The 25,000-nt window shown below is 42.5% G+C and overlaps 1 protein-coding gene and 2 long non-coding RNA genes across 20 annotated transcripts in view; 2 read left to right on the top strand and 1 right to left on the bottom strand.

Annotated features, from left to right (window-relative positions):
* The window catches only part of LOC126990342 (uncharacterized), a 17,260-nt gene extending 8,020 nt beyond the window's left edge, over nucleotides 1–9,240 (top strand). Inside the window, exons 2-5 of one of the 2 annotated variants that reach the window (XR_007744236.1) lie at nucleotides 2,829–2,993; nucleotides 3,919–4,032; nucleotides 6,125–8,981; nucleotides 9,094–9,240. This is a non-coding gene — a long non-coding RNA (uncharacterized LOC126990342). The remainder of the gene's footprint in view (nucleotides 1–2,828; nucleotides 2,994–3,918; nucleotides 4,033–6,124; nucleotides 8,982–9,093) is intronic. The other variant, XR_007744237.1, reaches the window with a different exon arrangement.
* The window catches only part of LOC126990341 (uncharacterized), a 36,714-nt gene extending 16,799 nt beyond the window's left edge, over nucleotides 1–19,915 (bottom strand). For 2 of the 17 annotated variants that reach the window (XR_007744228.1, XR_007744221.1), the window contains exons 1-3: nucleotides 19,634–19,774; nucleotides 16,124–16,340; nucleotides 15,294–15,410 (exon numbers count right to left, since the gene is read on the bottom strand). Coding sequence is in view for 3 of the 17 variants with exons in the window: in XM_050848922.1 (XP_050704879.1) it covers nucleotides 9,509–9,562; nucleotides 10,882–10,940; nucleotides 11,335–11,412; nucleotides 15,294–15,410; nucleotides 15,800–15,833 (342 nt within the window). In the remaining 14 variants the exon portion in view is untranslated. Of the gene's footprint in view, nucleotides 1–6,021; nucleotides 6,191–9,360; nucleotides 9,563–10,881; nucleotides 10,941–11,334; nucleotides 11,413–12,546; nucleotides 12,614–14,420; nucleotides 14,440–15,293; nucleotides 15,411–15,799; nucleotides 16,341–19,633 lie in introns of those variants that run through there. The other 15 variants (XR_007744225.1, XR_007744226.1, XR_007744227.1 and 12 more) reach the window with 15 other exon arrangements.
* Nucleotides 19,916–22,499: 2,584 nt separating this feature from the next.
* Nucleotides 22,500–25,000, top strand: part of LOC126990343 (uncharacterized) — a 17,492-nt gene continuing 14,991 nt past the window's right edge. The window contains exon 1 of the long non-coding RNA XR_007744238.1: nucleotides 22,500–23,027. This is a non-coding gene — a long non-coding RNA (uncharacterized LOC126990343). The remainder of the gene's footprint in view (nucleotides 23,028–25,000) is intronic.

Below are 25,000 nucleotides of genomic sequence, written 5' to 3'. Positions count from 1 at the left end.
TCAGCCCACGCCAGCCCAACGGGAAGGCCGAAGACGAAGTGCTGGGGCACATTTCAACTCCGGGGACCGAGGCCTACAACTTGGACTCCGTGACTTTCGCTCCAGCTAGAAAAGGAACCCACTTGGGCTATACCAATCCCTCAGCCAGACGGGACTTGGAGTGCGCGTTCTAAAAAAAAAAAGAACCCCGCGTGGTGGACCTGCTCTTACCTGCGTGGGCTAATCGCTAACCAAGCGTACCATCGCTAACCAAGCGCAGAGTCGTCGGACGACAGGAGTTGGAGTGCGCGTTCTAAAAAAAAAAATAACCCCGCGTGTGGACCTGCTCTGACCTGCGTGGGCTAATCGCTAACCAAGCGTACCATCGCTAACCAAGCGCAGAGTCGTCTGCCGACAGGAGTTGGAGTGCGCGTTCTAAAAAAAAAAGAACCCCGCGTGTGGACCTGTTCTCACCTGCGTGGGCTAATCGCTAACCGAGCGTACCATCGCTAACCAAGCGTACCATTGCTAACCAAGCGTACCCTCGCTAACCGAGCGTAGAGTCGTCTGACGGCAGGACTTGCTTGGGCTGCGCTAAATGTGAATCTGTTAAAATTTCAGACCACCTCTTTGGGGTGACAATCTATATATCCTCCCCTTGTATCTATGTAAAAGCGTCTCTATAACAGGCCCTTGCATCTGTGTAATCTTGGTCTATGTGAATCTAGGTCAAATTTTGAGATCACCTCTTTTTGCCTGACAATCTATATATATTCTCCCCTTGTATCTATGTAAAAGCATCTCTATATCCGATCCTGGTATCGATGTAATCTTGATCTGTTTCTCTTCGATGTGAATCTATGCATGCATGCATGCTTTCCCATAATTATTTTCAAGAGTCCAAAAAAAAGGCCTTGCATTGGATTTTCAAAGCGTTTCCATGACTGTTGAAGGTTTGTAGAAAAGATAATCTATGAAGAGATACTGATGTTTCATAAGGTACTAGATACTGGCACGGACCTAAAACGAATCTTAATTAACCCTGTGGGTGTGGGTGTGGGTGTGTGTAGTACAGGGCAACGCTTACTGCGTCGTTGTTCACGAGACACTACTAGTACATAGTGTTTGTCCACTACTAAAGCGCCAGCTGCTGACGATGGGACACCAACTACTAATAACACACCACACCGGGTGCCTTCAATACCATGGCATGCTCGCAAACGAATGGGGAATATTATCCAATTTGAGGCAGTGAATCATCATTTTGGGGCAGGCAAAGTGAAATGATTTTTCTCTTTGATATATTGATTTTTGGAGTCTAACATCAACAAATAATAACCGAGTGTTTTAAGGTTGATGAGCTAAGTGTGAAATCTCTTCACTGAAGATAATATTTCATAGCCCGAAGGTTTTTCATACAACACCGGGTGCCCGCCGCGGGCCACGTGTAGGGAGACGTCTTTTCCTGAGAGGCGGAAAAGAGTAGCGATTATTGCTACGTAGTTTGCTTACCAAAGTCACGAAGATACTGATAGTTATTGAATTGAGTAACGGATGGCCGATAACCCAATTTTATTCTTTATCAGCGCTAAAGTATCGCGAGAACTGACCGCGATAACGCCCAGCTATGAGATTAGGTTAGGTCAGGTTAGATTAGGTTAGGGAAGGTTAGGGAAGGTTAGATTAGGTGAGGTAATGAGAGAGGTGAGAGAAGGTAAATAAATAATGAAAGAAAGAACACTAGAAATTTACCGATAAAAGAGAGAGAGAGAGAGAGAGAGAGAGAGAGAGAGAGAGAGAGAGAGAGAGAGAGAGAGAGAGAGAGAGAGAGAGAGAGAGAGAGAGAGAGAGAGAGAGAGAGAGAGAGAGAGAGAGAGAGAGAGAGAGAGAGAGAGAGAGAGAGAGAGAGAGAGAGAGAGAGAGAGAGAGAGAGAACCAAATGAGAATAGCGTCTATACCTCTGAGAAATAGCCTAGTCCACGCTCTCGTTTTCTCTAACTCCTCATTACTTTACGTGTTGTATCCATGTTTTTCAGGGTAGACTTTGAAATGTATAATCTTAAGTGGTACAATGATTAGAGAAATCAGTGTATATTTGATGTCGACACCCTCATCCTGAAAGATATTGTCTACAGTGTGTGAGGGAAAATGTGGAGTTTGTAATGGTGCCTTGATTCCATGGCCCCATTTCTCTGTTATGGTACACGTTATGGTGATGGCGGGCAGGGAATGGTAGATAGTAGAGAATTTAATGGTCTTTCCAACCACACCAAGCAAACTCAAATACCTTTGAGAATAGTGAAGAAAAAAGGGGAAAAACTGAAGAGGTGTGTGAGACCAACTATTTAACTCTCTTCACACAAAATTTCATGATCCTAAACCCTCACCATTTTTCATAATCATCAAAAATGTTTCAAGATTCGGGATGTCTTACTGCCAAAAAATGAAGTCCTCGGAAACATTCTCCTTAATTCAGATCCATTTCTCTCAGGTTTCCATTTGTCTTCGGGAGTTGGGATTTTGAGGGAATTAAGATCAACTATTTAACTCCTTCCACGCCAAATTGCATGACCCTAAGTGCTCTAGTTTACTCAGAATAAAAAAAAATGTCAACACTTTCAGATCTAAATTTCTGATCGGCTCCTCCTGTAAATTAGGCTAACTCCCTTCCTACCTGTATATTATATCCAACAATCCTATTCTACCCTTGTTAGTATTGAGACTCCTCCTCCTCCTCCTCCTCCTCCTCCTCCTCTTCCTCTTCCTCTCTCTCTCTCTCTCTCTCTCTCTCTCTCTCTCTCTCTCTCTCTCTCGCTTTCATTTTCACTCATACTTTTCTCTCTCAACAGAAGACAAGGGGAAGGAAGAAGCAGCAGCCATCAGAGGAGGAGGAGGAGGAGGAGGAGGGAGGAAGAAGAGCCAGGTTTCGCTCCTCCACTGGATCTCCTCAAAGGACCGACCGAGAGAGTGACGTCCGGCAAATCGCTCAGCAGTGCTTTCGAGGGCTCTCCCAGGTTGGTGTGTGTGTGTGTGTGTGTGTGTGTGTGTATGTGTGTGTGTGCGTTTTCCCTTGTATCTCTGTGTGTGTGCGTGCGTCTTAGAGCTTTGCGATTTTGCGTACATGTGCGTGAATCTTTCTTCTGTGTGTACGTAAAATTTCAGAGACTTGGATTATGTAGAAAAAGAGTTAGAGGCAAAAGAATATGATCATTTTTTTCAATTTTTTATTCTTTAGCAGGTTAGTGTGTGTGTATGTACGTTTTGCCTTGTATCTCCGTGTGCGCATGTGTTAGAGCTTTGCGATTTTGCGTACATGTGCGTGAATCTTTCTTCTGTGTGTACGTAAAATTTCAGAGACTTGGATTGTGTAGAAAAAGAGTTAGAGGCAAAAATATGTGATCATCTTTTCAAAATTTTTATACTTTTCCAGGTTAGTGTGTGTGTGTGTGTATATGTGTGTACATTTTGCCCTGTATCTCCATGTGCGCATGTGTTAGAGCTTTGTGATTTTGCGTACATGTGCGTGAATGTTTCTTCTGTGTGTACAGGTACAGCATAACAAGTTCTCGCAGGTAAAGGTGTTTTTTGGGGTGTTTGGAGTGAGCGAGAGGGTTGGGGATTAAAGTGATTGGTAGGTAGAGGGAGGGTGTGTCTGCCTAGTGTTAAAATTTGAGCGAGGTAGAGCGAGGGATGCCAGAGATATAGAGCGATTAACCTGACCTATTATCCTCTCACTCAATTTTACATTTTTTTCCGTACCTGATATGTGTATGTTTTTTGGTGTTTTTCTCTTGTTTAGATTGAGCGAGAGGGTTGGGGGGGATTAAAGCGATTGGTAGAGCGAGGGCGTGTCTGCCTAGTGTTAAAATTTGAGGGAAGTAGAGCGAGGGATTATGGAGATATTGAGCGATTAGCCTGACCTATTTCTCCCACTCTCAGGCGCTGCTCAAGAACCAGGACCGGGCAGGCAAGGTGAACGACCCTTCCATCTTCCCTGACCTCTGCACGTCACACCGCAAGAACTTAATGCACATGTTGCGGAACCACCAGAAGGTACGTGTGTGTGTGTGTGTGTGTGTGTGAGAGAGAGAGAGAGAGAGAGAGAGAGAGATTTACACGCACTCAAATAAGTATCGTTACACATTCAGCAGGATAAAGCCATTGGTAACAGGCTACTGATGTTGAATTTATGCTCGTGGTTTGGTTTGTCCTAGAGAGTTGGGATTTACAAGGGATTTAGAACAACTATTTAACAACTTCCACACCAAATCTCATCATCTTGTGTTGTCTCATTCTCTCATAATCCCAAAAAATGTCAACACTTCTTCGGTTAAAAATTTTGTTACGGCCCCTCCCGGAAATTTTTCATACCTAGTTCTGGGGTGTGTTTTTTGGGGGGGGGTTTGGTTTGTCCTAGAGAGTTGGGATTTACAAGGGATTTAGAACAACTATTTAACAACTTCCACACCAAATCTGATCATCTTGTGTTGCCTCTTTCACACACATTCCCCAAAAAATGTCAACACTTCTTCGGCTAAAAATTTTGTTACGGCCCCTCCCGGAAATTTTTCATACCTAATTCTGGGGTGTGTTTTTTGGGGGTTTGGTTTGTCCTAGAGAGTTGGGATTTACAAGGGATTTAGAACAACTATTTAACAACTTCCACACCAAATCTGATCATCTTGTGTTGCCTCTTTCACACACAATCCCCAAAAATCTCAACACTTCTTCAGCTAAAATTTATGTTACGGCCCCTCCCGGAAATTTTTCATACCTAATTCTGGGGTGTGTTTTTTGGGGGTTTGGTTTGTCCTAGAGAGTTGGGATTTACAAGGGATTTAGAACAACTATTTAACAACTTCCACACCAAATCTGATCATCTTGTGTTGCCTCTTTCACACACATTCCCCAAAAAATGTCAACACTTCTTCGGCTAAAAATTTTGTTACGGCCCCTCCCGGAAAATTTTCATACCTAATTCTGGGGTGTGTTTTTTGGGGGTTTGGTTTGTCCTAGAGAGTTGGGATTTACAAGGGATTTAGAACAACTATTTAACAACTTCCACACCAAATCTGATCATCTTGTGTTGCCTCTATCTCTCTCCCTCTCCCTTCTATCCCTTCGTGTGTGTGTGTGTGTGTGTGTATGTGTGTTTGTGTGAGAGAGAGAGAGAGAGAGAGAGAGAGAGAGAGAGAGAGAGAGAGAGAGAGAGAGAGAGAGAGAGAGAGAGAGAGAGAGATGCGTGCTCTCCCTCTTTCTCCCTCCCCCCCTCTCCTCTATATCTCTCCCTCTCCCTTCTATCCCTTCGTGTGTGTGTGTGTGTGTGTGTGTGTTTGTGTGTGAGAGAGAGAGAGAGAGAGAGAGAGAGAGAGAGAGAGAGATGCCTCTTCAACAAGTTTCAACTTGCTGTTTCACGACCCTTCCTTTCCTTTCTAACCATGTATATTATAATCTGTGTGTATGTGTGTGTGTGTGTGTGAGAGAGAGAGAGAGAGAGAGAGAGAGAGAGAGAGAGAGAGAGAGAGATGCTAATCTCTCACAAATTTCTCTGTATATTTATGCTTGCATCTCAAAATTATCAAATAATTTATGTTTCTCTATGTGCACCATTTAATTTTGCATGTTTTTTATATATAATACTTGATGATTATGTTGAAATTATGGCTGAAAACTTGTTATAATCAGAAGCAACGTTTGAAATTTGCGCGGCCAGCCCAGATACAGGCCGGGGCGCCGTTTTGGCCTGGTCCTAGTGAAGGCCAAGACCTCTCGGCAGGGTTGTTTGGATTTAAATCAAACGCTTTAAATCAAGTGATTTAAATCGATTTAAATTAGAGTAAAGAAAAATCATGATTTAAATCAAAATTAAATATACTGTATTTAAAATAACTTAAGTGATTTGTCAAGAGTAAAATATTTAATGATTTATATATATATATATATATATATATATATATATATATATATATATATATATATATATATATATATATATATATATATAAAAGTGAGCCCTATAATTTTTCTAAAATAAATACAAAATTTTTTTTTTGTCAATTATTTATTAAATAAATAGAGCACATTTCCTTCACTAAGAGGCTGATTCTGCAGGAACTTGACATCTTGGTGTTCTTTCTTGTTCCAGAGTGTGCGGCGTCCCGCAGGCAGGCAGGCAGGCAGGCAGGCAGACCGAGACGCCAGCCATTCAATTCTGCCGAGGGAAGGAAGTCGTGTTAGTCAACTCTGATGACTTGTACTTTTCTCTGCAAGGGACTGTTCTGTAAGCCAGTCACAGAAGATGTGAACTGTATCTGTACTATGAAGTCTTATAAAAAAAGTTAAGGCCCCAAACCCATTTAGCTAATATCCCCGGACACTTTTTTAGGTATAATTGACTGAGGTACATTTTTCGGGCTACTTTTCAAGATGTTTTTGAGCTGTATGCTGATATATCTAGTTGCTTTGATCTTTTTTAAAAGCTAATTCTATATATATTGAAGGGAGGAACTAATTTTCATACAGAAAAAAAACATAATATAAAAAGAATTATATATATGAATTGGAAGCAAGATATAAGAGAAGACAACGAAGGGAACTAACAAGAGGAGAGATTGTATACATAAAGAGCTCAAAAGTCATTGAAAAAGCAATGGAAATTAAGAGACAATAAGAACATATGAAATAAAAGACGTGGAAACAAGAAGAAAATAAGACAGACATGAGATTATTACTATGACATAAATACCTTAGACAAAGAGAAAGCAGATAACAACATATCACAGACTAAAATATTTGAGGCGTACGGCAGAGAAGTGAGGTGACATTAGGAATGGCGACCCTTGTGTAAATTGTACGCAATTAGTATCATAACATAGCAATTTAACTCTAATTTGCACTGGGAAAGACAGACAGACTCTACCCCTCCAAGGATGAACGAGGGACGAATCAAAATGGAAGCTCAACTTTTATGGGGCAGACGGAGGGTCCCTTTCCCTTGTAACGTACATCATGACGAGCAATATGGCAATAATTATGTTCTAGTTAGCAAGGGGGGAAAGGAAGAACAAGATATAGTTACTTGCAAGGGAAAATAAACCTTGCATAGGATGAGCGGAGGGCTGGAAGTCGCGTAATCTGTTCTCAGTGTGTGAACGTACTCTAGTATACGTAAGAATAGGTCATCACCGTGCCTTAGGATTTCTCTGCCGTAAGCCTCGTTTATACGTTAAGAGATGAGGAGGGAGGGAAACAAGCAAATAATGGAACTCTATATATACGATACAGTGAAAAGGATTTACCGAGAAGGATGTACGTATGAGAGGAGGAAAGTGAGGAGGAGAAGAGAGAGATTACGGTAAGTAAAGGGAAGTAAAACAGATGATGATATATATATATAAATAAAACTAAATAAAGAAGGAATGATTAGAACTGAGAGAGAAAGGTACATCACAGAGGAGGAAAGTCTGGAATTTGAGGAAGACAAGGAGGAAGGAGCGCCAGCCATGGAGTCTACCAGCGTCAAGGAGCCGATTCAAGGTACGTCTCAAACTTCCCTTCCTAAGATCTATGAGGCAGACCCTTCTGCCCCTCACGTCAGCTACTTGCAAAGGTCAATAAGGAGATCAATCAAGTTCTCACGAGTCTTGTTTTAAGATTCATGGTAAGGAGAAAGTTAAAACTACCACCTGGGTCATCAAACTGCCCCTGGAAATTCTCACAACTCCTACAAAAGCCTGTCAAATGTGTGCGCTTGGAACGATATTTTTTAAGAATGTGACTGTCAGATGCCAAAAAGGAGATCAATCGGGTTCTAATGGAGTGGTTTTGAAGGTTCATGGTACATAGGAAGGGTTAATCTATCACCAGGGTCATAAAACTGCCCCTGGAAATGCCCAAAACTCCTACGGAAGCCTTAAATACAAGTCTCTCGGGATGGCTGTTTCAAGAATGTGAGCCTCGGACATCTCCGCTCCTCACATCAGCTACTTCCAAAGGCCGAACTCTTGTCACACCCACTTGCCGACACCTTGGGCCGCAAGAGTCACCATCCATAACTGATGACTGCGTATTTTGAGTAATTATCAAACCCAAAAGTCACACCCACGTGTGCACCAAATAACTTTTTTTCATATTGGTTACTTTATTCAATTAGCGTGAATTTAGTTAGCGCGACCGCGTTCATCCACCTAATTCTCACGCTAAATGGGGCTCTACTGTACTAACATAGCTCATAGTAGTATTCCCACTTTTAATTAACATCTTGTACAGCAGTGTTTCTCTCTCCCTGTGAACTGTTTCCCTGCACATGAATGCCTCGGCTGTGACGGGTCTTCATCAACAGTGCTGCCAGTGAGTGGCCTCACCTGAACACGAGTCATCGCTCCACACAGCAGGTGACCTGACGAGCCTGGCCTGACAAGCACCTGACAGCTGCCCACCACCTTAACAATGAGGGAAATGACACTTGAGCGGCTTGACAGTTCAGGGTCAAGGCCGCCTCCACCCCCATTCCTATTCAAATACACTGGAATACCATATTTGGGTGTGTTTGTATTGGTATAACTATTGATAGAAATCAAAGCATTCTCATTGTGATAGGAATACAAGGGAAAAGTATTTGTATTGTGCAAATAATTATCTGAGGAACACTTCAAAATCTATCATCTGTAATAGCAGGCGTTACAGGTCCGCACAGCCTCCCGGGGGACTTGTTAGCACTGTGTTGAGTACAGGGTTATGAGCTCTTGTACATCTTTACAACACTGCTGCTGTTATGCCAAGAAGGTGTATTCATTCATATCAAAACAGCCTTCTTGTTAGCACTGTGTTGAGTACAGGGTTATGAGCTACACTACCTTGTACATCTTTAGAACACTGCTGTTATGCCAAGAAGGTGTATTCATTCATATCAAAACAGCCTTCTTGTTAGCACTGTGTTGAGTACAGGGTTATGAGCTACACTACCTTGTACATCTTTAGAACACTGCTGTTATGCCAAGAAGGTGTATTCATTCATATCAAAACAGCCTTCTTGTTAGCACTGTGTTGAGTACAGGGTTATGAGCTACACTACCTTGTACATCTTTACAACACTGCTGCTGTTATGCCAAGAAGGTGTATTCATTCATATCAAAACAGTATTTCTATTCACTGTAATTTGAAGTACTGTATTGGTATTGTAATCCACAACACTTGTATTCCCTCCCTGATCTTAGATAACTTTACAACACTGCTAAACCCAATTATGACAAGAAGGTATTTGTATTCATATTAAAACAACTTCATATGTATTCAATGTAATTTGAAGTAATTGTATCCCCTCCCTCCCTGGTCAGGGGGAGTCGCTTGGGGGGGGTTGAGCCCACGGCACATCTTCCCGGCCCCACACAGCGTGGTAGCGTGAGGATTCGAACCCACGTCGTCCATCACGCGGCGAATGTGGGTCCAGTACGCTATCACTTCGGCCTATTATTATTTTGTCATGTTGTTGTTGCCTGATGAGTGATATACCACCTTTACTGAGTCAGGTTCATCTGCTAGAGTTTAATGTGACCCTGCTGACAGTTTCACAAGACTTCTGCACCTGGAACAGGAAAGCCACCCATGAAAAGCTCTGTTAGTAGTATTACACCGCACTGCTATATAAAAACCTTCACTTTTGGGGGCACTGCGGAGGGCATTTCTCGGGTATGGCGGACATGGGATTCAATTGGTGGACGGTGTACCCCACTCTGACTGGGTTCATTTCAGTGGCCACATGCAATGACTGAACACGGGCGGTGGTCTGCCCACACCAAGGCTGTCTCAGGCTGGGCTGGGTCATGGGCGCGTAACATTGACCGTAAAGTGTCGGCAAATACGACACCTTGTGGTCACTTACGCCTGTGTCGGACGCGTCTTGGATTTTTTTCCTTGGAGTAACCAATCTTGAATGTGGGAAAGAAATGGCGGACATTGCCAACAACTGACTGACGCACAAGATAGTCCTACATTCATTTTCTCTCCCTCTTTCCCTCCCTCCTTCCTTCCTTCCTTCCCCTCCCTCCCTCCTTTAGTCCTTGCCTCCCTTCCTTCATTCCATCCTTTCCTTTTCTCTTCCTCTTTCCCTCCTTCTTTCCTTCAATCCCTCCTTCCTTCCCTCCCTCCCTCCTTTAGTCCTTGCCTCCCTTCCTTCATTCCATCCTTTCCTCCATTCCTTCCTTTCCTTTTCTCTCCCTCTTTCCCTCCTTCTTTCCTTCAATCCCTCCTTCCTTCCCTCCCTCCCTCCTTAAGTCCTTGCCTCCCTTCCTTCATTCCATCCTTTCCTCCCTCCCTTCCCTCTTTCCTTCCTTCCTTCCCTTCCCCTCCTACATACATACATACATACATAGTGAAGGAAGGCAGGAAGGTGACCTCTCTCCCCTGACCTCTCCTTGACCTTTTAATTGCTATTTCTGTGTTTAGTAAAAAAAAATTGATCCCATGTTTGTGTTCTTACAAACTGATACATTCTTACTGAGCTTCCTTCCTTCCCTCCCTCCCTTCCTTCCTTCCTTTATTACTGTTCTTTCTGTTATTCACTTGTTCTTTTCTCTCTCTGTTCCTTCCTTCTCTCCTTCCCTTTCCTTCCTATCTTTTTCCTTCCTTCCTTCCCTCCTTCATTCCTTCTTTCTCTCCCTCCTTCCTTCCATTCTTTCCCTTCCTTCCTTCATCCCTCCCTCCCTCCTTCCTTCCTCCCTTCTTTCCCTTCCCATTGCTCCTTCCTTCCTTCCTTCCTTCCTTCCTTTCCTCTCCCTCCCTCCCTCCTTCCTTCCTTCCTCAGAACAATCCATTACAGAAAGAAAATGAAGACAGGAAAACAAAGAAGCAAGGAAAATATTGATAAATGGAAAAAAAAATAGAGGAAAATAAATTAACACTTACCAAGGAATTCCTGTGTCCTCCTCTTCTTCTTCTTCTTCTTCTTCTTCTTCTTGTTCTCTCTGTAATTCAAGTAAGGAGTCATTGCTCTGTGTAAACCTTAAGATACATTTTACATATAAATATAAATTCCTTTCAACTTTGAACCCTTCCTTCCTTCCTTCCTTCCTTCCTTCCACACAGCCACTACCACCAGAGGGTCACTTCAGGGGTCGGGGTCAGAACCTTCCCAAGACACAGGGTCATAGTTTTAAACATTTTCCTGCCCAAACTTACAAATTTAAAACAACATTGTGGTATTAAGGCACCTTGAAAACATTCCAGTTGATGTGTGTGTGTGTGTGTGTGTGTGTGTTTGCAGTACCAAGGTGTTCCTGGCTGCAAACTTTCCCTCCTTATTATCAAAATTCCTTGACTGCTCGTTAACCATTTTAGAAAAAATAAATTAACACTCACCAATGGGCTCCTCCTGTGTTCCTCGTCTTCTTCCCAGTCCTCCTCCTCCTCCTCCTCCTCTTCTTCGTTTGGTAGTGTCTGCAAATCAAGTTTGGTGTCAATTAACTGTGTAAACATCAACATACTTTTTATTTTTACAGTAAAAAAAAAGCCCATCACTCACTGCTCCAAAATGATATCATTATAAACTGGGTGCAACTCCAGCGTGTGGTGTACCCAGTGCAGTCTAGCCCAGTATCACAAGTCTACAAAATGACCTGACCTGTCTCCCAAAACCTAGTCCTGATTTGAGTATGTAATGACCTAACCACAATGTCCAGGCTGAAGCTCCTAGGCCAGAGGAGTGCGCACGCCTTTTTGAGGGTGTCAGATGCCTGAAATAGCATATTTTTACTGTGCAAAGCAGGTGAAGTCACTCAAATTTATCTATTTGTATATATTTCATGGTGGCAAAATTTAAATTATCAGTTTCATTTTCACCAGTAACACGAATTTGTGGCTGTTTTTCACAATAGAATTTCACTCTAATAAGTGAATCAGACCCCACAGAGATATTACCAGAGTGTGTAGGAATGAATACAAAGATAAACACATACTTTGATTTAACTCTAGGATGTCTCGTGGATCATCAATAAATAAAAAACAAAATATCTGGACAGGCCACTCTTGAGCCCGTTACCTTCAATGACGCCCCAAAACAGTCCCTGCGCCAAGTGTGTACCCCATATTTTGGTTGTGTTAGGTGCGCCTATTAGCAACTACTACTATTTTTACTGAACGAGGGACACATGATCCATATAAACCATTAATACTACCTAATAATATTAAACAAATTATATACGTGCTACCAGGGAATCATGAGGATTAATGTTATTGTAATTCTCACGTTTACTCAACCCTACTAAACCTATCCACCCCGCGCCCACCTAGCCTCCAGCAGGTGCCCACCCTGGCTCGCATTACCATAGCAGGGCACGATAACAGAAAACCTTATTCCCGATAACCGATAACTGATAATGGAAAACCTTATCGGTGATAACCGATATTCGTTAACTGGAAACACAAATATAGGCGATAACCGATACCCGATATTAATCCACAATTCCGATACTAGCTAGCAATAAGTCCGATAAGCAAAAACGATACTATATTGATATTTCAAATAAAAAACAAGAAGTTTGCAATGGAAAGAGAATTGATTTGAACACTCACCAAGTCCTTATCCTCCTCCTCCTCTTCTTCCTCTTCATCTTCTCTTCTTCTTCCTCCTCTTCTTCCTCTGTAAACAGGGTAAGGAAATAAGTTAGCTGTAAAATAACTGGGATTTTTTGAGATAATAAATTATTTTCAAGGAAAAAAAATATATAGATAGATATTGGGAGAGAGAGAGAGAGAGAGAGAGAGAGAGAGAGAGAGAGAGAGCTTTAATTCTGGTGCCATACTTGCTCACTTTTTCTTTCATCTTAAAAAATAATCTCTTTACTTTCTCAGCTTTAGAAGTTTTCTCAATAACTGTGAAAGCATAACTCTCTCTCTCTCTCTCTCTCTCTCTCTCTCTCACACACACACACACACACACAAAATATATGCTGCATAATGTGATGACAAATGAGTTGATATATATATATATATATATATATATATATATATATATATATATATATATATATATATATATATATATATATATATATATATATCATTGTGGGAGTGATGATTTTTTTTCTCATATTTCACACTTAGAGGGAAGGAAGGGCCTGTAATAAGGGGGATATTCATAGGGTTTTGTTGGTAAGAGAACCGGGAAGGACACGTAGTAATGGGTTTAACCCTTCAACACGAGTATACTGTGTCCTTGTGTGCCCCGTACCATATCCCAGGACGCGCATACTGGCTTGCTTTAGCCAACATACGAGTTATTTTATCTCTATATTTATGCTTACATCTCAAAATTATCAATTAATTTATACTTCTTTATGTGCACCATGTAATTCTGCATGTTTTCATATATAATACATGATGATTATGTTGAGTTTATGGCTGAAAGCTTGTTATATTGAAATAGCGACATTTGAAATTTAGCGCGCGCGGCGATCTCGGATACAGCAGAGGGCGCTGTTTTGGCCCGGCCGTAGTGAGTTTCTTTATGTGCACCATTTAATTCTGCATGTTTTCATATATAATACATGATGATTATGTTGAGTTTGTGGCTGAAAGCTTGTTATATTCAATAGCGACATTTGAAATTTAGCGCGAATGGCGATCTCGGATACGGCGCAGGGTGTTGTTAAGGTTTTTCATTATCAGTTATCGGTTATCGGGAATAAGGTTTTCTGTTATCGTGCCCTGCTATGGCGGAGACGCTGTCTTTCTCCTCAGTCTGAAGCTAGCCAGCACTGTGAGTGGAACGTTTCTCTGGAATACACACACTGCATTTTGACCCCTGCTATGGCACCCAAGCGTACTTCCACCTCGTCCAGTGACATAAGAACATAGGAGTCTGCACGAGGCAGCTCCTCTGAACCTTGGCTCCCGTGTGTCTAACCCTACCTAATATCGCTGTCCATGACGCATCAACAAAGTGATGGTGGTGAGTGTTTTTGTTGTGTCAGTGACTTACAAATGTAATGTAGCAATTCTTTCTTTAGAAAACTTTAACTTAACCCGGTGGTGGCAGGGATCATGTTTCTTACTGGTCCCTCCAAGCAAGAAAAATGAGAAAAAATCACCCCTCACACAAACCATTTCATATTATATATCAAAGCATTTGTGATCAGTTTGTGTGTGTTACTTTCCTCTCTGTCAAAGGCTGTAAAATAAGGCAAAAAGTAAGCAGAAAAATATATATCTACCCTTGCAGGTGAAAATATAGCCTGTTAGCTTTTGAGACCAGACCGTGTGGTGAGGCTCCTCCTCCCTCCCTGCTGGCTAGGCTTCCTTTTAATATGTATTTCCACACATGATGCGGCCAATATCAGGAGTCTTTTTCACACCAATATTTACTGTATAATGATGACTTGACTCCTGCATTAGCACCGGTGAGTGAGTTAGGGGCTTAAGGAACTTTGATGCCAGGATTGGAGGCGACTTATTCCTGGGTTTAAACTTATACAAAATCAGGTTAGCAACATGTCTGTGGTAAGTCCCTTGTACAATAAGAAATATTACTTTCCTCTCTGTCAAGGGCTGAATAAATAAATCAAATTAATCTAACTATATTATAAAGCAAAACCAATCTTGCATGCATAATATGTATCCAGTGCATAGTAAGCACTTTGGCAAACATATATCATGCACCCTATGCTTAACCCTGCGGGAATCATGTTTCTTACCCGGTAGCAGCAACGGGTCAAATTTGTGGCTTTACCGTGTAGCAGCAATGGGACAAATTTGTGGCTTTACCGTGTAGCAGCAATGGGACAAATTTGTGGCTTTACCGTGTAGCAGCAATGGGACAAATTTGTGGCTTTACCGTGTAGCAGCAATGGGACAAATTTGTGGCTTTACCGTGTAGCAGCAACGGGTCAAATTTGTGGCTTTACCGTGTAGCAGCAACGGGTCAAATTTGTCGCTTTACCGTGTAGCAGCAACGGGTCAAATTTGTGGCTTTACCGTGTAGCAGCGACGGGCCAAATTTGTGCCATGATTTAAACCCCCCAAAATAGATGATACTGATCACAAGTGCTTTGATATGTATTATGAAATGGTTTGTGTGAGGGGTGATTTTTTCTCATTTTTCTTGCTTGGGGGACCATTAAGAAACATGATCCCCACTGCTACAACCACTGGGTTAAAAGGCCTTTCCCTCTAAGCAAGGGGAGGTAGTGAACATTTTACAACACACTGGGTTACTAAGTGAGCTGCTGAACATTTTACAGCTCAATATAACGGGTTCACCCTTTGGGGGCTTCTGGCGGGGGTAATGAAGGCAGGGCAGGAAGTGAGTAGAGAAAGCTTACCTATTTCTCCAAGCTGCTGAAAAGCTTGTTGGTGAAGAATTACTTGTCGGTGAAGAGACTGTTGTTGAGGTGAGGAGTGCCCTGTGTTATGGAACCTCCCGGCACTGCTACACCAACCTGCAAATGTGTGTCCACTCTCAAAGTCTTGTACTGGATAAGATATTCTATAGTCTCTCTCTATCAAGGACTGTAAATTAACCCTTTGGTTGCTAAATACTTGCAGGGAGGACTAGCGTAACTTGCCGCTGGTGCTCAATCCTCCCTGCGAGTTCCAGTATATATATATATATATATATATTCTATCAATTTGTGAGGCATATATATGGGATTCAAAATGCATAGAATTATGAGATCTAACACATGGTTGGGGTGAGAAGTACCACAGTGAGATGGGCAACTCTGTGGACATTTACCATCTGACAAACATACATTTTTTTTTTAGAGTTGACGTTATCTTACTAACAAGTAGAGATGATAAAGATATGAAACACAAGTCAAAGTGTTACGGTTGTTTCGGAGACTCCCGCAACCTCTGGCCATGCCTGAGGTGCAGGCTTCACCCCAGGGTTCAGCAGGTGGTTCCCCTATTCTCAGGGCACCGGAACTACACCCGACCAACAACGTGAAGCTAACTCGACATGTCGTCCGAGATGGAGGGTGAACGAGAGTCAGTCACGTCCAGGAGGGCATACAAGATACCTCTCCATTAACATGAGTTGCAATAGCAATGATATTAATGACAATAATAATAATTACAAGATTATTTAATAGTAAGCTATTCTAACCTAAAACTTATTCAAACCTAGCCATACTTTTTTTTTTTTCCTTACCTCCCTCGGCTGGGCCTGGTGGTGGGCCCAAGCCGGCAAGTGTTTATAGCGGCCCCATCTTGCTTTCCCTTGGACAGTCCCATACAGTCCAGGATGATGGTGGTGGTCTTCAGGACAGGTAGTCTGTGGCAGCGACAGATTCAAACCCTCATCATCCATGACGTAGCGAACGCAGGACCGGCACGCTAACCACTCAGCCACCGTCTCCTTCCCCAGCCTGCGTTCCGACGCCAAATATGCAAAAAGTAAAAACATATGCCTCAATGTGTCATCCCAGACTATATATAAAGAGAATTAAATCTAAGCCATCCTAACCTAACCAAACTTTAATTAAACTAATCTAGTCTTAGCAAGCCACTATCAAAACACAATATAAACAGAAATGTATCTCCAGGTGTCCCCCCCCAAGACCATATATTTAGAGAATTAAATCTAAGCCATCCTAACCTAACCAAACTTTAATTAAACTAATCTAGTCTTAGCAAGCCACTGACAAAACACAATATAAACAGAAATGTATCTCCAGGTGTGTCCCCCCCAAGACCATATATTTAGAGAATTAAATCTAAGCTATCCTAACCTGCCCAAACTTGCTGAGCTATCCTAACAAGACCTAACTTAACCCGGTAGTAACAAGGGCCCAAATTTGTGGCTTTACAGTGTACCAGCGACGGGCCAAATTCTTGCCATGATATGTAACTTGATATATTAAGAAGGATATAAACCCCACCACTGACCATCAGGATCCACCGGGAAGAAGCCTACCGGCGCAATAGGCCAAGACGTAAAAATAAATAATAAATAAATAAATAAATAAATAGATGATCCATAAACTGATCACAAATGCATTGATATATATTATGAAGTGGTTTGTGTGAGTGATGATTTTTTTCTCATTTTTCTCGCTTTGAGGGAAGGGCCTTTAACCCAGTGGTAGCAGCAGGGATCATGTTTCTTAATGGTCCCTCCAAGCGAGAAAAATGGAGAAAAATAACCCCTCACACAAACCATTTCATGTTATATATAAAGCATTTGTGATCAGATTATGTATCATCTATTTTGGGGGGTTTATATCATGGCACAAATTTGGCCCGTCGCTGCTACACGGTAAAGCCACAAATTTGGCCCATCGCTGCTACACGGTAAAGCCACAAATTTGACCCATCGCTGCTACCGACTTAAGAAACATGATCCCCACAGCTACTGGGTTAACCGTACCTGCCGTGCGCTCTACTACCACAATGAAATAAAACAAATATATACAGCGTTGCACCCCAAGACAATATTTTAAGAGGCGGTGAGTATGAAGATGACCGTAGCCACCTCTACCGCCAGTGACATCAACGGCAGTGTGGTGAGAGGCCTATCCTGCCTATCTATCCTAAACAAGTGGGTGTTATTCCAGAAAAAACACCCAAGTCTCATCACTTCACACTTATTTATATATTCAAGGGCTGAAAAATATCAGAAACATTAACAAAAAAAATGCTCGGTCAGCACTAAGTTATCCTAACCTTGGATTAAACTTAGATTTTAACGTTACCTCCTGTGAGAGCAAGATAAAAATTGACAGACAAAATAGGTCGATTCCGGACCTCACGGTATCATGAGCAGACCTCCAGAATAACACCCGATGGTCTAGGATAAAAAAGTTGGAAAATTTCATTTAGTCGGCGCAACATCTGTGGTCATATGCCGGAGAGAGACAGATGGGGAAGGAATTATAGGAGAAGGGAACAGATCCCAGGAGACGGGACACAACCCCCAATTAATACCTGGTACACTGCTGGGTGGACAGGGGCATAGGGTATCGGAAAAGCCTCACAAATTTTCCCACTCTGCCCGGGAATCGAACCCAGGCTCTCTCGGTTGTGAGCCGGGTGTGCTAACTGCTAACCACTGCTGCACCACGAAGCCCCCAGGTCTAGGATAAGATACTGGTCATCGCTAAGTTATCCTAACCTTGGATTAAACTTAGATTTTAACCTTAACCTCCTGTGAGAGCAAAGTAAATATTGACAGGCAAAATATAGGTTCATGCCAGCCTTCGCAGTACCAGGAGCATGTATAACTCTAGAATGACACCCGATGGTCTAGGGTAAGCACATGTGGTCAAGGCAACAACGCTAACCTACATATTCCCCTTAGAGTTAATAGGTTCACCACCCCGGGTCATCACCACCACATGCATCACCTAATATCACCACAATCACCATCAATACCCCCTCAGACACACATGAAATCACAACCATGACGATGAAAACGCAAAACAATCAAGAGAAATAACACTGAAATAAGTAAATCTGAAAAATTCGTAAAATTCACCCCGCCCGCTAGACGAGTCACCCTAAAAACACTTCTAGCTCACGTTAACCTCCAATATTTCCTGAGTAACACAACCCACACTTCATATCTGCAATAATACAACACAAATACACCCTAACCCTTAATACAGGAGTACCCAGGCATCTTACACTGGTCAAAACTCACGGATATAAGGTCACGTATGGTTCGCTCCCATCCGCCGCCGGTTACGCCCTTATGACCTCACCGCTAAACGCCCATAATTCAATATTTAAGACCCTCACACCTCATTTGACCCCATACATTAGGTCATTCAGCTTAGTTCTCCCTATCATAGTGTTCAAAGTTCTTAGGTGTCATTGATAACTGAGATAATACGTCACATCCGCCGGTTACGCCCTCATGACCTCACCGCTAAACGCCCATAATTCAATATTTAAGACACTCACACCTCATTTGACCCCATACATTAGGTCATTCAGCTTAGTTCTCCCTATCATAGTGCCCGGAGGTCTTAGAGGTCATTAATAATTAAGGTCATATATGGAGCCGGACACCCCAAGCCAGTTATATACGTGACCTTTCTGACCTTACCGGCTTATATCCCGCTCTCCAACTTCACACACACAGGAATGCAATGCACGTGTCGCCCTGCCCCTCAAGCCCCGTGCCGCCACGTACTCTACTTAACCGGAAATCAGTAAAAAACGATGAGCTTCTGGACGACCACGGCGGCCATTGAAATAAGGTCACACGGTCGCCTTTGTGAGCTCACCCCTAAACCTAATTCATTGTTTACGACATTCACGCCTCATCTGACCTCATATATCAGGTCAATCCCCCTTAATTCTTCACTCGGTAGAGGTCAAAGGGCTTACTGGGTATCGATGATAAAAGTTCACACGTTAAGCTGATGGCCGCCTCTTATCTTGCATAGATCACACATTTTCCGCCTTTTCCCCACATCACCGCTTGACCTCAAGAAGCATAGTGACCTTATCTGTCATGACCTCAAGCCCCGTCTCGGTATACCCAGTAGTTTACGAGAAAAAAATATATATATACAAATATTTTCCTCACCAACCCGCGCCGCCATCTTACACCGAGGCCCCGCGGTCAGCCCACATTTAAATCCCCTTTTGATCACGTTCATCACACTTCTCGCCGTTATCGCCCATGTCAGAACAAGCACAAGGCATTCCTCACCTCTTTGATCTCCATGGCGTGTCTTTACAGCGGCGGCTAAGTCCCACGGAATCACATAAAACAGACATGACTCGTAATGGCGTCAGACGGAGCAGATCCACAGGGAGGAAGAAAGGCCAGTCACGTGATCCTAAGGGAATAACTTCGCCGCCAACTTCCACGAAATAGCTCTCACATGTTTACCTTCCCATTTTTTCCCTATTTCAGTGTCATTTCTATCGTTCTGTGACCCTATTTCGTCTCCAATACACGGCACAAACATCAGAGGAGCATTTGTTATCACTGGAAGGCTAAATAACAAAGGAATAGGCTTGATTATTGACAGAATTATAGCAGGCGTTATTTTCCCTCATTTCTTGCGTCTATGGTCCGTGTGTCTGGTGTATTATTACCTCACAGGCAATATTAACCCTTATAAAGATCACGGGTGGACAAATAACATCAAAATAAGGCAAATCAATCAGTCTTTCTGGTGTGTGATGAGGTATCTTTCAACGAGTTATTTCGCACGGAAAAACGACACCACTGCTGCTCTTGCTCTTGCTGTAATTTGGGTCTGGGTCTTGACACTTTGCGAACGAAACTGCAGAAAGTGTACCATTCTATCACCCTTCAGGACGGGCTTACAATAGGATAGAATGAGCTTATATGTGGGAATAATGGCTTCAGGGAGTTCTTAATACACTTAGTAATCTCCCTTAAGTGAAGCATGGAGGGAGGGAGAGAGAGATAGAGGGAGGGAGGGAGGGAGGAAGGGGAATGAATCACGTATTAATTAGATCTTAAAGCCATTGGTTACAACGTTTCTTCCTGTATAAACTGGTAATTATATCGCTTTTTCTCTTTAATTAAACCTAAAACCGTGTAAATAATGGCTTTGAAATGTTTAATAAGGGAAGATGGACGTTGGAACAGGAAAACTCGATCATTGTTGTACCTCAAAACTAATTGTTCCAACCTTTACATAGATTTACATAGAAAATCAGACCACACAGACCCCATGGTCCAGACTTGGTGGTCTGTCCTTAAACCTAAGTGATTTTACATTAATCAGAAGACTCCAAAACGTTGCATTTCTACTCTAGTTGATATTAAGTTGAAGGATATGTATGCTGAAATGCTATATCTTATGCTATCAAGCTGATTTAAACTTACGGTCACATGCTGACTTCATGATGCATGCTGACTTGAAATAAAGGTCACAACATTCAGCAAGTTGAGTTCAATGACGGCATTGTTCACTTGTAACTCCTATGCTGAGCCTATAAAAAGTCAGCATTGAAAGAGATATAGCCATGCTGACTCGATCTTATGCAAGCTGATTTAAACTTATGGCCATGCTGACTCATATGCTAATCTTAACTTAAATCCATGTTGAACTCCGAACTCAGCATATCAAGAAAACGATCATGCTGTCATATATAGACCACCATGCTGAGCTCAGAGTGGTTATACACACTGAAATTAGTAACTTTTTAATGCATGCTGAGTTCAAAATAGGATCAGCATTGAGAAACAGCTAGGGGCTATCCTGAGTGAGCATTGCTGACTTGTTCATAATTAAACCCCTAGTAGCTAATAGTAGTAGTAGTAGTAGTAATAGTAGTAGTAGTAGTAGTAGTAGTAGTAGTAGTAGTAGTAGTAGTAGTAGTAGTAGTAATAGTAGTAGTAGTAGTAGTAGTAGTAGTAGTAGTAGTAGTAGTAGTAGTAGTAGTAGTAGTAGTAGTAGTAGTAGTAGTAGTAGTAGTAGTAGTAGTAGTAGTAGTAGTAGTAGTAGTAGTAGTAGTAGTATGTTGAGCTCAGAAAAGGTCATAGGCTGAGTTGAATAATTAAGCCTATCGCTACAAAAAAGCTTCCTGTACCGACACATAATATTATGCCGACAAGTGGAATCAGTGAGTCCGTCCACTTGTCGTTAAAGCTCAGTAACGTTGCCGCGTCGCCGTTCGTGAAATCTCATATTTATCGTTTATTTGAGACTTAGCGATGGTCTGGATACATCGGGAAGTAATGATTTTAACTCTAATAATAAATGAGTGACGTTGTATGTGTCCCGGAGGTCAGGAAATGGTAAACACGGGAGGGTAAATATATGGCGACATGGCACCTTTACAAATGTGGTCATCAAGGTATCGTACTCGACGCCTTGAAATGTATCAACATTGCTCTAAATGCCAATTCCGGCCCCTCCAAGGACGGAATTTATCTTTTTGATTACCCTTACGATCCTAAAATAATAATTACTCATAGCTTCATGGCGCCTGGGAAGCATAAATCATATTTTGTTAAAGAAAGTGTCGTACGCTGGACATTTCTACGTGTTTGGGAATTAGAACTTATGGTTTTATGCTATTTTAAACCATTTTCTCATGTTTTGGTGTCCAATATTGGGCAAAAAGGGACGAGAACTCCATTTCTGGCCTCAAAATGGCGCTAGGGCTAACAGTTTGTGAGATATATGGATGTTCCTGAGCCATCACCTTCCTTAAGTTTCAGATCATGCCATTCCTTAATCCCTTACTAATTCCTACGTCCCTGGCGCTCGACAACACCAGAATTTTTCGGGGAATGCACACTCGTATCCTCTCAGAAATGCCCTACGGGGAGTATTGATGGCGATACGATTTATTTTCCGTCGCTAACTCTAAGACGCTGCCATTCAGTATTTCCTAATCGATTCTTACCCTCTTGGCACTGGAAAGAAAGGTAATTTTACGAGCAATCTTTTGATATCCTTCCGATCGGTTGAGTATTAACGGAGTAAATAACGATTTTGTGTTTAGGGGGGGGGGGGGGAGTGGTCGGGTGGTATCCCCGGGGTGGTGGTAGTGGTCTGGGGGCAGGGGGGGGGTGTGTCTGTGGGGTGTCCTGGGGGAGGGGGTGTAGGGGGCGGAGGGGGAGGGTGAACGATGTTTCTTTTTTTTCGTTTAGTTTAAAAATGTTTCGTGCTGTGATTTGCTATGTAGTGTTGAGCCTTCATAATGTATCGTCTTTGTATTCTTTTTTATGGGTGGCGTGTTTTACCATGTCTTGAAGGGCGCGGTGGAATTTTCTGACGTTACTGAACCTAGAAATAAATAATATGTTCTCTGACGTTCCTAACAATAAGCTTTGATATTGTCGATAGAGGTTTGTTTTGATCAAACGTTTATTAGGGACCAGCCCTGACCAGGAGTTACGTTATTAGCAATGATGTCCCTCGATCTTGCTCTTGCTCTTGCTGTACATGTGACCCGTTGGAGTGAATGAACAGCAGAGGGAGGTGTGGAAGCAAGAGGTTGAAAGCAGGAGGGAATTTCTGCTGGATTTCTCGACCCATTTCCTGGCTTCTCTCTTCCGCCCGATTTCGCCACGAGACTCCCTGACTGACAATTTTGACATCGCCCTGCCAAAGGTAAGTGCGGTGGGAGGCTGTACCTTGGTGTGGTGGTGGTGGTGGTGGGGGAAGGATGTGGCTAGGTGTGGTTAAAAGGGGGTGGATGGAGGTAGTGGTGGAGTAGAAGTGGAGTTAGAGTTGAAAAAGTGGAAGCATGTGGATAAAAATGACGTTCTGACTTGAATTTTTGAATGCAACTTCTCTTTACTTTTTCCCGTCTCCTGCTAAAAGTATACAAGTTAGGAGCCTGTACCTTGAAGTGGTGGTGGTGGTGGTGGTGGGGAAAGGGTGGTGTGGCTAGGTGTGGTTAAAAGGGGGTGGATGATGAAGGTGGTGGAGTAGAAGTGGAGTTACGGTGGTTTGAAGTTAGAGGTAGTAGTGTTGAAAAATGATGGTGTGATTTTAACTTTTCTGGGGGTATATTATGTTCTTACTTTTTCCCTTCTCCTGCTAAAAGTGTACAAGTTAGGAGCCTGCAATTTGGTATGGTGGTGGGGGAAGGATGTGGCTAGGTGTGGTTAAAAGGGGGTGGATGGAGGTAGTGGTGGAGTAGAAGTGGAGTTAGAGTTGAAAAAGTGGAAGCATGTGGATAAAAATGACGTTCTGACTTGAATTTTTGAATGCTACTTCTCTCTACTTTTTCCCTTCTCCTGCTAAAAGTATACAAGTTAGGAGCCTGTACCTTGAAGTGGTGGTGGTGGTGGTGGTGGTGGTGGTGGGGAAAGGGTGTGGTTAAAAGGGGGTGGATGATGCAGGTGGTGGAGTAGAAGTGGAGTTATGGTGGTTTAAGTTCGAGGTAGTGCTGAGAAAAATGTGGTGTGGTTTTAACTTTTTGTGAGTGATATATGTCTTTTTTTTTTTTTTTCCCTTCTCCTGCTAAAAGTATACAAGTTAGGAGTCTGTACCTTGGTGGGGAAGGTGTGGTTAAAAGGGGTGGATGGTGATGGAGTAGGAGGAGTTATAGCTGAAAAGTGGAAGCATGTGGAGAATAATAATTAGGGTCCAACTTGAATTTTGGAATGCAACTTATCTTTACTTTTTGCTTCTCCTGCTACAAGTATACAAGTTACGAGCCTGTACCTTGGTGGAGGAAGGGTGGTGTGGCTAGGTGTGGTTAAAAGGGGGTGGCTGGTGATGGAGTAGGAGTGGAGTTATAGCCAAAAAAGTGGAAGCATGTGGAGAAAAATGATGGTCCAACTTGAATTTTGGAATGCAACTTATCTCTATACTATTTTGCTTCTCCTGCTAAAAGTGTACAAATTAGGAGCCTGTATACCTTGGTGTGGTGGTGGTGGTGGTGGTGGGGGAAGGGTGGTGTGGCTAGATGTGGTTAAAAGGGGGTGGATGATGCAGGTGGTGGAGTAGAAGTGGAGTTACGGTGGTTGAAGTTAGAGGTAGTGCTGAAAAAAAGGTGGTGTGGTTTTAACTTTTTGGAGTGATATGTTCTTACTTTTTCCCTTCTCCTGCTACAAATATACATGTTAGGAGCCTGTACCTTGGTGTGGTGGTGGAGGAAGGATGTGGCTAGGTGTGGTTAAAAGGGGGTGGAGTAGAAGTGGAGTTACGGTGGATGAAATTTAGAGGTAGTGCTAAAAAAATCTATTCTTCATATGAATCTTTGCGTGGTACATATCATAACCCTATCCCCTTCCTTACTACCACTACCTCTACTACTACTACTACTACTACTACTACTACTACTACTACTACTACTACTACTGCTACTGTACGTCACAGAGGAGAACATTGAGCAGCTGCGACTACTATGTACTGCCGGAACCATCGAACTATCTGGTCGTGGGGAAGGTGGTTGCTGTTCCGCCCCTTCTGTACCATCTGTAGTACTTAAGCCAGCAGGATGACTTGGTTAGTTAGTTTGAGATGTTTTAGCTGTGATGACCTAAGTTTATGGTCCCATTTCTCAGTTTTATGGTGCAAGGTATGGTGATGGTGGATATGGAATGGTAGATAGTAGAGAATTGAATGGGCTT

This window comes from Eriocheir sinensis, unplaced genomic scaffold (genome assembly GCF_024679095.1).
Source record: "Eriocheir sinensis breed Jianghai 21 unplaced genomic scaffold, ASM2467909v1 Scaffold1567, whole genome shotgun sequence".
NCBI lineage: Eukaryota > Metazoa > Arthropoda > Malacostraca > Decapoda > Varunidae > Eriocheir > Eriocheir sinensis.
Note: the sequence above shows the minus strand (reverse complement) of the source record. Positions and strands in the feature narration are given on the sequence as shown.